The 13,080-nt window shown below is 36.0% G+C and overlaps 1 protein-coding gene across 2 annotated transcripts in view; it reads right to left on the bottom strand.

Moving 5' to 3' along the window:
• Nucleotides 1-13,080, bottom strand: part of rabgap1l (RAB GTPase activating protein 1-like) — a 115,676-nt gene that overhangs the window by 71,995 nt on the left and 30,601 nt on the right. For both annotated transcript variants that reach the window (XM_028445581.1, XM_028445582.1), the window contains exons 12-13: nucleotides 6,094-6,187; nucleotides 4,133-4,283 (exon numbers count right to left, since the gene is read on the bottom strand). In XM_028445581.1, the coding sequence (XP_028301382.1) occupies nucleotides 4,133-4,283; nucleotides 6,094-6,187 (245 nt within the window). The remainder of the gene's footprint in view (nucleotides 1-4,132; nucleotides 4,284-6,093; nucleotides 6,188-13,080) is intronic.

The raw sequence follows: 13,080 nt of genomic DNA, 5'->3' as shown, positions 1-13,080 counted from the left end.
ACATTTTTTACAATATCAGCTTCACCCATTCATACATCGATAGGCCTGATCTGCCATGCAAGGCGCTGGTCACCCACTGGGAGAAACTTGTCTTGCCCAAGGACACTTTGACACATAGACAGGTATAGACTGGGATCGAACCCCCGACGTCTGAATACAACCGCTCTACCACCTGAGCCACAGTCGCCCATGTACTTGTACTTCTCCATGATGTGGTAAAATGGAATTTTAGTTTGTATTTACTGGTACCTCATCACTTTTCTCATTTATTGCATACATTTTGATGCATTAATCATATTAGGAAATATGTTGGATATTTCCCTCACACCACCCTGATGTATGGTCTGTCACCAATAATCGTAACAAATTTCGTTTTATAAAAAACACAAAAACCATTTTATTTACTCCCTGAATTGTGACTATGAGAGGATAAGCGTGTCCACGTTGTAGATGGTCCTGCTACAGCGGGCACCACCAGAACTATGGCTGAAGTCTTGATCAGCAGAACGCGGAACTAATTCTGGGTACCGTGGCCATCCTGAAATCTGCCCTTGCTTAAACTCCCTATTGACAGTGCCCACATCTGGCACCTTGAATATCATATCTCAATATTATTTCTGAAAATGGTGATATACGATAGAAATCTCACTAAGTCTGACCAGAAAGACAATTCAGGGTTACATTTCCAAAAATACCACACAGACACATTTTTTTAATTAACAAACAACTGCACAATATGTGGCACTTTAGGCTTTTTCACCTGTAAGGGACAGCAGGTGTGAGTGAGTTCTGTAGTGTGGCTTGTTTAGCAGAAGGCCTGGGTTAGGACACACTCAGCAACTCATCTAACTATGCTTTTCATGCTGTTCTGAGAAGTAGTGAAAGCAGCAACTCCGAAAATCAGTATTTTGTTCCAAAATAAGATATAAAAATATGTATATCGATATAGGTAATATTGTAAATTTCAATATCGCCAATATAGAAAACTTGATAGATCTTGAATATGGATACTGTATATCACTCAGCCTTAACCTTCGCCTCAAAAAGGCCTATTATGAAGGTCTATTTCCACGCTCAGTAGTTGAATTGTTTTTCTGCATTTGCTCTCAGTTATTTTTGTTTATGTTTTTTTTCTACCAATAACTTCTTTTTTTTTTTGCCAAATTGCAGGTGAATGGCAGGTACTTTTTATATATAAATGACAAGCATGCGTCAGTCTTTAGATCAGGTTATCAAACACAAAAACTGTCCTTTGACTTTATTTGTTTTAATTAAGCCTCTAAATAGCTGAGGTTCAGCCCTCTTTTTAGGAAGTGGATTGGAGCGTGGCAGCGTACCTTGGGTATGTTCGGCTCTAGGGACGAGAAAAGGTTGTTCAAATGTCACCAGTAAACCCCCCGCCCCAACCCTGACTGTGAACACATTGCTGTGTCAGCCGAGAAAGAAGTTATTTGTGAATGTTTCTGTTGCCCTGAGGCCATGGTGGTGTGTGTGACAAGTTGTGTGTTGACTGTAAATGGAAGCTGCACAGCAGTTCTGCACATGAGGCTTGTGTTTCAAGCTAGCAAAGCTGGCCTGTCATTGACCACATGTTTTGTCGGTTAGTATAACCCAGCTGCTTTCAGAATGAAACAATTCTCCAAGACACCAGAGGTCAAACCTCTCTAGAAGAAAAAAAACCTGTGTTGTTACACATCACAGAAAGACAAAACAGTGATTTATCTCCAAGAACGACAGTCCAATTACTTAGAATTCAATCAGCATTAGTGTTGTCACTAAGCCCAGACAGCAAACATTAATAGGCTCCACATCACCCTCACTGTTCTAGCTACTTGCCTCTCTTCCTTCTTTGTCTCCCTGCTCCATCTTCCCTCAGCGCTATTCATTTGGCACAGCTATTAATAGCTGGCCTAACTGCCTATCAATACCATCACCAGCCTGGCAAGACAGAATAAGTAGGTGTGGCTCTGCTAGAGAAAAGGGGGAATGAACTGGGTAAATTGAAGAAGCTTGTTATGTAATAAGAGCCATAAAGTAAATGAAGAGAGTAAAAAAAAACAGCAGAAAACATGAGTGATTGTACCAAACTAAAATTACCCAAAAGGAGGAAATGACTTGAAGAAGGAAAACAACAACTAAAGAAGAGATGCCCTCATAAAATAAAGCGAGAAATGTGGTTAAAAACAATAGAATTTACATGAAATCTTGTGGCTATCTTCTTTTTTTTACACTCCATCTATGGTAACTGTTCTCTTTCTATTGATTAAGACAGGTAGTGTGTGTCCGTGTTGCAAAAAGAAAGAGAGATAAAGACAACCCTATTACCAACAAAAAACAGATACTCTGTATCAATTCACCTCCTACATTGGCTGTTACTGTCGTCTGCTCCTGTGGGGATTCTCACTCTATATAATGAATTGTTTGAAATGGGCTCCAGAAATTTGTCACCTGTGAAGATTTTAGTTTTACTGGATAATCTGAGAGTAGCGATGGTCCCTGAGCATGTGGAGATTTGTCACTGGATGCTCGGTTTTGCTTGCTCCCAAGGGAAAGAAATCCCATTTACCGGTACTTGTTGGGGTGAACAGTACAAAGACATACAGTATTTCCAAGAGACTTTATCAGTACGATACAATCTTTGTCATACCGAGTGTTGTGTAGATTTTATAATTGGCATGAAACCCGATAGAATTCATTATTTAGTTTAAAATGGTTTGGGTGCTGCAATTGACATGTTTGGAGACAATCGTGTTTTAAAAGTAGGGGGTCTGTACCCGCAGTACATGCATTATTTCTGCCTATGCTCTCTTTCTAAGATTGTCTCCAACTAGAGTCACTAAATATATCATGGGGTGTGGATTTGTGTCCTTGTAGTTCTTTCTGTTACAGCTTTAATGGACTCAATGTTCTGTACTGGGTGTAGAACAGTTTGTGGGACCTTGTTGTAAACAATTTTTTTTATTTATTTTTAAGTAATTATCAAAGTAGTTATGGCGATTTCATGTGGCGTTACTTGATGCTTTTTGTTCCCTCTTAAAGCACCTTGACTGAAATATTCAGTGAACTGTAACATGTGCGTGTAGGTCTTTAGATAAAATATGCACGGTTCTCAACAGGAATCTTTCCACAGCGTAGGGGGATTGATTAATTTTTTGTCTTTTTTCGTTTTCAAACATATCGATCCCATGAAACCAATAGCATGCATCGTATCATATCATGAACTCTCACTGCATTTAAAATATTCATACTGTACTAAATATTTGTGGCCCAATTTATCATGCCAGTGATGCACTTTCACTTGCATCATTAAATCATAGGTTTAAACATATGTTTCAGTCTCAATATTTTCATATCCAAACTTTTTGTTTTGTTTTGTTTCACTACTATCTGAGCCTATGACACAAAATGTGATTCTGTGGCATTTGTTTGCAAATCCAAATGAAAAGACTAACAATTATGCTTCTAAAATTGCTAATTTCATGTGTCGGTGTGTAACAAGAACCTAATAAACATTCAACAGTTAAATACAGAAGGTTTTAAAAAAAAAAAAAAAAAAAGAAAAAGTAAATCACTTTTAATCCCTGATCGCTCAGTGGGTGGCCGAAAGGCTAGAACGAGCTGTAATCGTGCCGAGACTGCGGGGCATGAATTTAAATGTCACTGCTAAATTAGAGTGTGATCTCATTTTTAATGAGAGGCGACATGAGTGATGTGGCAAAAAATTCCTGCGTACACAATAACAAAAACAGTAACCAATTTATATTGATATTTAAGACCTGAACTCGTGGTTTCTTTACACCACACCTGTAATTACCACCCAAGCCGCTGAAATGACTAAAAATGAGGGTTTGTTTCAACGGTGCGTTCATGAAACATGAGATGAGTAACGCGCAGCAAATTCATAGCTAAACAAAAGCAGTTGGTGACATGTGAGACAAGTAAACACAGAGCGTATAAACACAAAGACTTGTTACCATGCCAACTCGAGAGGAAAAATATTAAAATAAAAAAGCAAAACTTCTCCTAAGATAATGTGGTGTTAACACATGAGCCTGTGATCAACCACCAGCAGCACAACCCGCGGATTGAAGTTGTGACAGATAAACTCCTGTTCTTCGTGAGTTTAGTTTACCTTGGTGATGAGAAGACGATAGTGCTCCAGCAGGTCATGGTTGTCGTGGCAACCGGCCAGCAGCTGCCAGACTTCAGCTCTGAGTGGCTCAGGAATGCCACTGTGAACCAACGAGGGCAAACCCTTTGGACGAGTGGACAGGTTCCCATGCCTGAAGCAAACGTAGAAAACACGTTTATTCTATATCCACTTGATTCAATTTAGCCATTTTACCAGATTTTTTAAATACGCAGATAGAAATATGTCAGCCTGACTCCTATTTTAGACGCTTTGGTCGTCACAAAGAAAGCACACACCTTTATATTCTACAAGGACATTGCTGCAAACACAGAAAGTAAGTAAAATGTTGTTTGCAAAAAGTTAAAAAAAAAACAATTTTTTTTTTTACCTAATTCAATATCCAGTGACTGCAGACATTGGAAATAATTATTTAATTGCACATATAAACTTCTGTATCAATGAAAGTTAGTTTTTTAATGATAATATACTAAATGATTACATCTATGATAACCAGAAAAAGGAACATTTTAGTAACCATTGTGCCTTATATTTTGGAATAAATTTGGAAAAATAATAAGGCAATTGCTGCAAAAACAAAAAAAACAGTTTTTTCTCAAAAAAGACGGTGTGTTTAATATTTAATAGGATTTTGCCTAGGGGCCAAATCTGGCAACTATATGGGCCTACAGGAGAAAGTAAAAATGACACAGATGACATGATTCATTGTGTAAATTAGCAATTAATTCAGCCCATCTAATTACACAATTCTAATAAAGCTCAATATTTGCCAGGAATCACAGTTTTCCTATTCGTATATGTATCCCATGGTACACTCTATTTTTAATCGCCAATTGTTAAAATAACTTAACATTTTTTCAAAATTGTGTCATTTTCCTCAAAGTGTATTTCACTAAATACAAATTGGTCACAAAATCAAGAAAATTGAAAGTGAAATGTGATACCCGTCACTTATTCCTTTGATATTGTCGTTGCCTTACATACTGTATAATATAAAAATATTTATACGAGGAAGAGAATACGGCACAATCATTTTTAAATTACTCAATTTACCACCTACAATCTGTGGCTCACTTGAGATCAAACTGTTTCGTATCTGACCCCTGAACTAAAATGAGTTCGACATCCCTGTTCAATAAGTTTTTGTTGCATTTGTTCTGCAGCTTCTTACTCAACTACAGTGAAAAAGATTAACAGCTAACAGTCACTTATGATTACACATTTACTGCTTTATTACCGACATTAATCATAATAGTAGTAAACTAATTAAAACATCACAATAGGAATCATCTTAATGAACCCTTTGCCAACAGGGTTAACAGGCACATTACTGCAGTCTAGAAGAATAGCATCAGCTCAGTGAAAAATGCCCTGCATTGGAAAACAGAGTCAGCTCTTTCTAATGATCCTTGAAATCTCATCATAATGCATTTATTGAGGCCATATGAAAGCAATTTTTCCCAGCAAACCTCAATTTATTGTGCTGATGCAACAGCAGGAAAAAGGGCTGTGGATGCAAATGAAAAGCACAGAAGTTCTACTCAGTAAAAGGATGTGAGACTAGAGATGTTTGTGTTTTCTTACAAGTAATAAAATGTATAGTGTTCATTGGAAGATAAATTGAAACTGGTTGAGATACAGTCAGTAAAATTTCACTTTCAAATTAAAGATGTATTCAAAATAAGTGAGCAGGATAAAAACAACACCAAATAAAGCAAGCGGATCCTATTCACAACTATATTTACTGTGTATGCCTTAGAGGGAAGAAATTATGCTGCAAAAAAGTGAAATGCTACACAACTATCCTACTGTAATACATATGATTTATCAATCTGGACATATTTTCTTTAGTGAACAGTAACAGACTTATCCTGCACTTCATTAGTTAAGTCTTCCAAATCGTGCTTTTTTCCCCACTCATTATGTCTGTTGCGAAGGCTTACCATCTGTTCAGGATTCCCCCCCAAGACTCCAGTATTTTCTCTGGACAATCTTTGGAGACATCTCCTGTCCCACTGGAGATTTCACTGTCACTATCTGCAGAAAATAGACACATGGAGAAACATATTAACAGACAGTGACCGCATCGTAGCATAGCATAGCAGCACGATTTGTCTACAAATGACACAAAAGATATGTAACAGAACATTGAACACCAGAGTAAAATTTTTATATGGTGTGTATGTTCAGAGACTGAGTCCTTCTGATACACTAGTTCAGTGCCCGTAGGAAGTATGTATCGCTATAGAAAAGTGGGAGGGTAAGTAGCTTTTTCATGGATGGCCAAATGAGGTTGTGTTTGAAAGTGGGACGTCAGGGACATTTAGGTTTGTTGTGAAATGTGTAGAGTGAAACTATAGTGTTTTCATATATTTTGGCTTTTAGCAAGGACGCTGTTGGGAGCTGAACTCGTTTTGTGTCATTAATCCACAACAGTCAGTTTAGATGTACACGGAGTTTGTAAAGAATTTATGAAATAAATTATTAACAGCATCATTGCAGTCTAAACAAATTTGACGTTGCCTACCCTTGAACCAAGCAGCAGCCATGTTGAAACTCTCAGGTCAGTCTGATCCTGAACCGCAGAGATATTTGAGGAACTCTCTCTCTCTCTCTCTCTCTCTCTCTCTCTCTCTCTCTCTCTCTCTCTCTCTCTCTCTCTCTCTCTCTCTCTCTCTCTCTCTCTCTCTCTCTTCTCTCTCTCTCTCTCTCTCTCTCTCTCTCTCTCTCTCCTCTCTCTCTCTCTCTCTCTCTCTGCCTCTCTCTCTCTCTCTCTCTCTCTCTCTCTCTGCTTTATGAATAGATGTTTCAAAATGAAGCACCCACAGGAACACGCAAACCTCATGTGAAGCATTTTCATGGAAAGCTCCAAGACAATCCAGTCACTGTTTACTAAATTTACCATGATCTGGATGCCTGGAAACCTTTTACAAAAAATAAATAGTATTTTATAAAATTAAGTAACAAATAAAAAACAATATTTATTTTATATTTAACATATTTTGGGTTTTTTTTAAACTTACTTTTATCCCTCCAACGACATATATAAAGTATGCAAAATATGAAAGATGATAAAATAACTTTTTGGGTTTTTTGTTTGATTTGTATTCAAGACACTTTGATAAGAATGACTGCGTATTGTTAATATAGGCTACAAAGTTTCATTTTTTAACTTTTCTATTGGTGTGCCTTGGGATTTTTTTCAGAGAAAAGATTAACCTTGGCCCTAAAAAAAAAGGTTGAAAAACACTGCTTTAGAGACATGAATGGATATGAAGAATACTTTCTTAAAGCCCTGTAAAAAGTAAAGTGACTCAACAATGTCAAGGAACCTTTCATAGAGAGACAATGAGCCACAAAGCTCAGTAGCAGCAGCAGCAGCAGCACTCATAAATGCTTTAAGGAATCATTTATCTTTTCTGCTTCCTTGACATTTATTAAAGAGTTAAAACACATTTCACCAAAATATGGAGCCACCACTACGCTCTGCTGCTCTTATACATCCTCACAGCCTGAATGTGAGCTTTTCAGATCTTTATAAATGCTTGATGAGTCCTTTCAGATGGGGTAGACCCACTACAATGCTGCTGCCTTCTGTCTTTAGATTAGCAAAGGGACGCCTGAGTGTCCCACCACTGTGAGTTTACCAGATAGAAAGCATCTGTGGAGACAAGGGTCATGTCTGGTACCTGTCCAACTGAGAGAGACAACGTGCACAGACACCCACACGGACCCAACCTAAAACGCAAGCCATGATAGTATTAACTAAGGGTGTAAGAAAAAAACGATTCGGAGACATATCGCAATATTTCACCTCGCGATAATTGTATCAATCCAAAAAAATGTTCAAATCAATATTTTAATGAAAAAACCATTTAAATGTGCTAACATATGCATATCACGTAAACTTCCAGTCACTAGGTGCCAGTGAACCACATCAGAACCTATTAAACTACTTCATTCCTCAATGCATTTTGGTTTGGAAGTTGATTGTACTTTATTTTTATAAAATATACAGGGCACTTTTATAAATGTATGTGGTTGCTTTTTCTTTTTTGGGGGGGAAGTTAAAAACTTAACAGAATCATAAACTGTTGTGTGACATTTGTTAAAGCAAACCATGCATTGTGTGCACACCGGACCCTGTTCAATGCTGATTTAAATATATATATATATATATATATATATATATATATATATATATATTTATTTTTTTTTCATAGACCAGCAGTTTGATAGCATTTACCTTTAACTTGGAAAAAAGGGAAAATACAAAAGCATTTCAACATGTATTTCATTAACTTTGTGTAGAACTTATTGTTTATGTATACTATTTAATTACATAAGAGGGAGTAGAAGACTTTACAATAAAAAAGAAACACAAAACTAGTAACCTGTTTTATAAATCTATGTATCTAATCTGGCAAAATGAAAAATACATATATACAGTATAATCTTTTCATGGTCATTCCAGCCAGATTATTTTTGTCTTCTTTTTGAATAATATGTTAATAATAATAATTTATTTTATTTATAAGCGCTTTAAAAAAATCTCAGACACTATACAGTTAAAACAATTATACACAAGTACAAAAATAAACTAACAACAACAACAAAGGTAAATACGGAAAATAAAAGCTAGTGGAAGTAAAAAAACTAGTTTAAAAAGGTGATTTTTGATGAGTGATTTTAGACATATTGCATATTATTATATGTCTGAATAAATGAAACCTTAACATATTATTAAAAAAGAATACAAAAAGAATCTTGCTGGAATTCCTACGTGGAAGTCAAGGAAACTTCAAAGGAAACATCAAAGCCATCAGCAGACGCCTCTGACGAAGACTGGCAGTTGTCAGTCGAAACGTGTCAGGATATCAAAGTGGATTTCTTATGGAACAGTTTTCTGAATAAATGAAATCTTAACATATTTTGTGGTTTGTGTAAATTTCCTCTCACTGCTAACCTTTAGTATCTGCAGCACATACGAAAGCTCAAACTAAAAACCTTTTTAAACAATACAGAAAAACTCAAGAAAAAAGCTGCTAATATTTATATGCATTTTATTGGATGTCTGCTCTAAAGCAGGATTGTTTAGTGGTTTATCTACTTTACGGTAAAACAAAAAATAGCTACAAAATATGTATATCAGTTTACAAAGCTGTGTGCATTTAAAAAATAAGTAATAAATAAATACCAAAAAAGGAAAAAATTCTACTGCAGACATATTTCCAATCTGCAGCCATATGTGGGTAGAAAGATATTCACATGTATTGTCTGTGTCCATGCCCAGCGGTGGCTTTTACACTTCTAGCGCATTCATTTCTCCAACAATGATAGTGACCTCCAGCTCGTCGGCCCTGAGCGTCTTCAATTTTCAGCTGCGAGGGAGGAGGTGTTATAGAAAAAAAAGTCCTTTAAAAGGCTCACATATTGCAAAGAAGAAAGTAGGCAACAAAAGCCTTTGCAGCCGACTCGTGATTCCTGAGAAAATAGATTCACAGAGAATGACTCAGTGCTGGGTATAAAGCAATAATATTGGCGGCTTTTAAATAAAAAAAAAGATCAAAACAAAAAAGATCTATTTTATTTACGGAAGAGAAAATAAAATAATGGGGTATATATGAAGCATTTTATGTTTGATATTCATTATAGGTAGAACTGTCATTTTTTACTAAATCTTTGTTTTCAGTCAAAAAATGTAAATGTTGAAATGAATACGATACAAATTATCTAAATAAATGTAAATGTAGAGCTAATTGAGTTAAGTAAATCATTAAAATATATAAAATACTTTACTCAAAATCTACTTAGGTTTAAAATGTTGCAAGCAAGTAATACATAGAACAATTTCATAAAAACAACCCCTTACTATTAAAATTAGTTGTAATTGTTTAAATAAGCTGTTTAAAACTGTTTAAAAGTACCTGGGTTAAAGTATATTAAATGATCTTACGTTTACAATTTGATTCATAATAGTGAAAAATGTGTGGTTAAAAAGAATGATTATAACTGTTTGATTTGTTTTCTTGTTAAAACTTAAAAATTAAATACTATACACACATGTTAAATACTGTTAAAATGTGGTTGTTAAAATGGAAGTAAAATACCAAAAATGTACCGTAATATAATTGATTAAGAATTTTTTTTTTTTTTTATTTAACCTTTATTTAACCAGGAAAAAAAAATCCCATTGAGATTAAAAACCTCTTTTTCAAGGGAGTCCTGGCCAGAATGAAAGTAGAAAGCCTTGTTTGGAAAAAAAAATGGCACTGATTTGAAACTGTAAAAAGTAAATGTAATTCTTGGAAAAGATTGAAAGGTTGATAAGGTTGAATATGGTCTGATTGTCCTTGTATTGTGTATTTTCCTTTTGAGGTACCTGTCTATAAACAATACTTTGAGTCAAGAACAGTACAAAATTAGGATAAACTTGACAGTTATGAATCAAATAATTATAAAAAAAACATTGATGTTTACTTAATCTCGTATGCCAACAGGCCTTAACTGGTTTGTTGGCTTATGGAGTTTCATTGAAGCTCTGCATGTGTGCTTTCCTACTGAAAATGTGCCTGCAGCTCAAGGCAGTGCACAGTGACACAAAAAACATCTGGTAAAAAAACACAAAATAAAGCCTATTTCATCCATCCTATAGCACACACTGGGCCACAAGAGGCTCATTAAACCATCCACAGCACATATAATATGTGTGCCTACAAAGCCAATGTTTATGTTCCTAAACAGAATTACATGTCATTGTTGATGCATGTTTACCACTGAATGTTATAGCTTGTGACAAGGGATTCCAAAAGAACGAGGGAATATCTATGTGTTGGTACACCCCTATTTCACACTGAATATCTAGACATATAATCTCATTTAGATCCAAAAACCAATACTGTTGAATATATATTACACCTACCGACAGCCTTATTTGTGGTTAGCCTCTGAGGCTTCTTAGTGATGGTGAGTTTTTTCCTTGAAGCTGAAAGCTGCAGCGCATCAATCCATGTGGGGTCACATTTTTCAATCAAGCTTTGGAGAGCACATGTCTGAGTGAAGTCGTGTGTGTGTGTGTGTCCATTTGACCATAACTCTGTGTGTGTAATGGAACATTCTGCATCTTATCCAAAATGTTTGTGAATGACAAAAAAATAAATAAAACGCAAGAAGAAATACTGCCATCAAAAGACAGGACGTGTCTGTTGAATACGTTCTAAAGAAGCTCATTTGTCTAAGTGCACACAGTGAGCACTGAATCAACCTGAATGTTTTAGAGCACATGAGGAACTATGGTGTGATCTCCGCTAAGTCGCTCGCTTCCAATAAAACTAAATAGTTGAATAAAAACAAAATGTTAACATTAAAGTTGAAATTTTGAGGATAAAGTTGAAATATAATGATGACATTAAAAAAGAAATTTTGAAAATTACCTTAAAATACAATACAATCGTAATAAAACTCGAAGGTCTGCTAACAAAGTCAAATCTACGGAAACTGACGAGGACCAATTCACCATAGGAAAACAGCAGATCGTGGCTATCTGCAAAATACAGTGTATCAATGAATGCGTTCAAATATACTCCAAAGTTGGGTTAAAAAACAAAGAGATTCTTTCTTTTTTATCTCATGAAAACAGCATTGTACTCTCATTAAAGACTTTGAAGAGATATTGTCAAAAACGTAATGTGTCCATCTGTGGACTGATTAGGGCCAGTTTTTATGGAGACTGTTGCCATATATGGTGAAGTGGCCCTAGTCTCCTACCTCCTGTAGATTTGACTTTATGGCAAACCTTCAACTTTTATAACGATAACGTATTTTGAGTTTATTTACTAAAATTTCGACTTTAATCTGATCACAGGAGGAAATTTGATTTTAGCACAAAGTAGCTCATACTACTAATGTGCTTGTCGGTTGTCGGTGTAAAGTTGTGAAATGCTCAAGAAAATGATTTGAGGGTTTGTACACATATTTGTCAATTTTAAAAAAAAATGTATAGGTCAAAAGAAATCTGCCAATATGCTTTAGAAAGTTAAAGCAGAACTAAGTAACTTTTTCACCTTAATAAATCCTTCTCATAGTCCCTGTGAGGGTAATACAAGTGTTTATGGGTTTCTGTCTCTGGCCAGGAAACCGTACTTGCAACTTTCCCTGCCTCCGACCCGGAGTCCAATACAAACTAATGCTAGATTATGATCAGTCGCGTGGCTGCACACGGTTGTCTACTAATTCACTATTCTCAAACTTATATCGCGGCGGAGCCAGCAAAAAAAGGCAGAACGACCTTTGTCTGAGGCACGGAGCAACTCCATGTAGGGACAGCTCAGCAGCAACACACAGCAACCACACACACACTCAACTCAGCGCTCCATCAGGCAGCACACACACAAATATCCATCTATCTATCTATCTATCTATCTATCTATCTATCTATCCATCCATTTTAAGAGCCACTTTGTCAGCACACAAACATCACACACATTTCCACACTCCCTTCCATATTATTCCCACATCATTCATTTATTTAACTTGTCTCTCTTCCTCATACTGTTCACATGGGACTATATGTGTGAAAGCACCCTTAGTGTCACTGTTGTATTAGGATTTTTCAGTGATCGGTTGCTACCGTCTTGGGAGAGCAAAGGTGCACATGTAGCTGTGGGGTGGGGCAGGCGGCGGGGGGTGTGGCATCCCCCCGCCGCCTGCCCTGTGACATAACCAAAAGGGACCTTTAGGAGGAGCGCTAAGCCCAAGTTACTTAGTTCTGCTTCAACTTGTTGAGTAATTTGTACATTTTGATTTGTCATTTTTGGGTTATAAGAGAATAGTGAAAATTGTGTTGATTGATCAGGGAAAGTTGGTGAGGTCATCAATTATGTATTGATTAAATTTAGAAGCAGAAATATAAGAATTGTATTGTTCTTACT

The sequence above is a fragment of the Gouania willdenowi genome, chromosome 4, assembly GCF_900634775.1.
Source record: "Gouania willdenowi chromosome 4, fGouWil2.1, whole genome shotgun sequence".
In the NCBI taxonomy this organism is placed as follows: Eukaryota; Metazoa; Chordata; class Actinopteri; order Blenniiformes; family Gobiesocidae; genus Gouania; species Gouania willdenowi.
The sequence above is the reverse complement of the archived record's forward strand: the minus strand, read 5'-3'. Positions and strand labels throughout refer to the sequence as shown.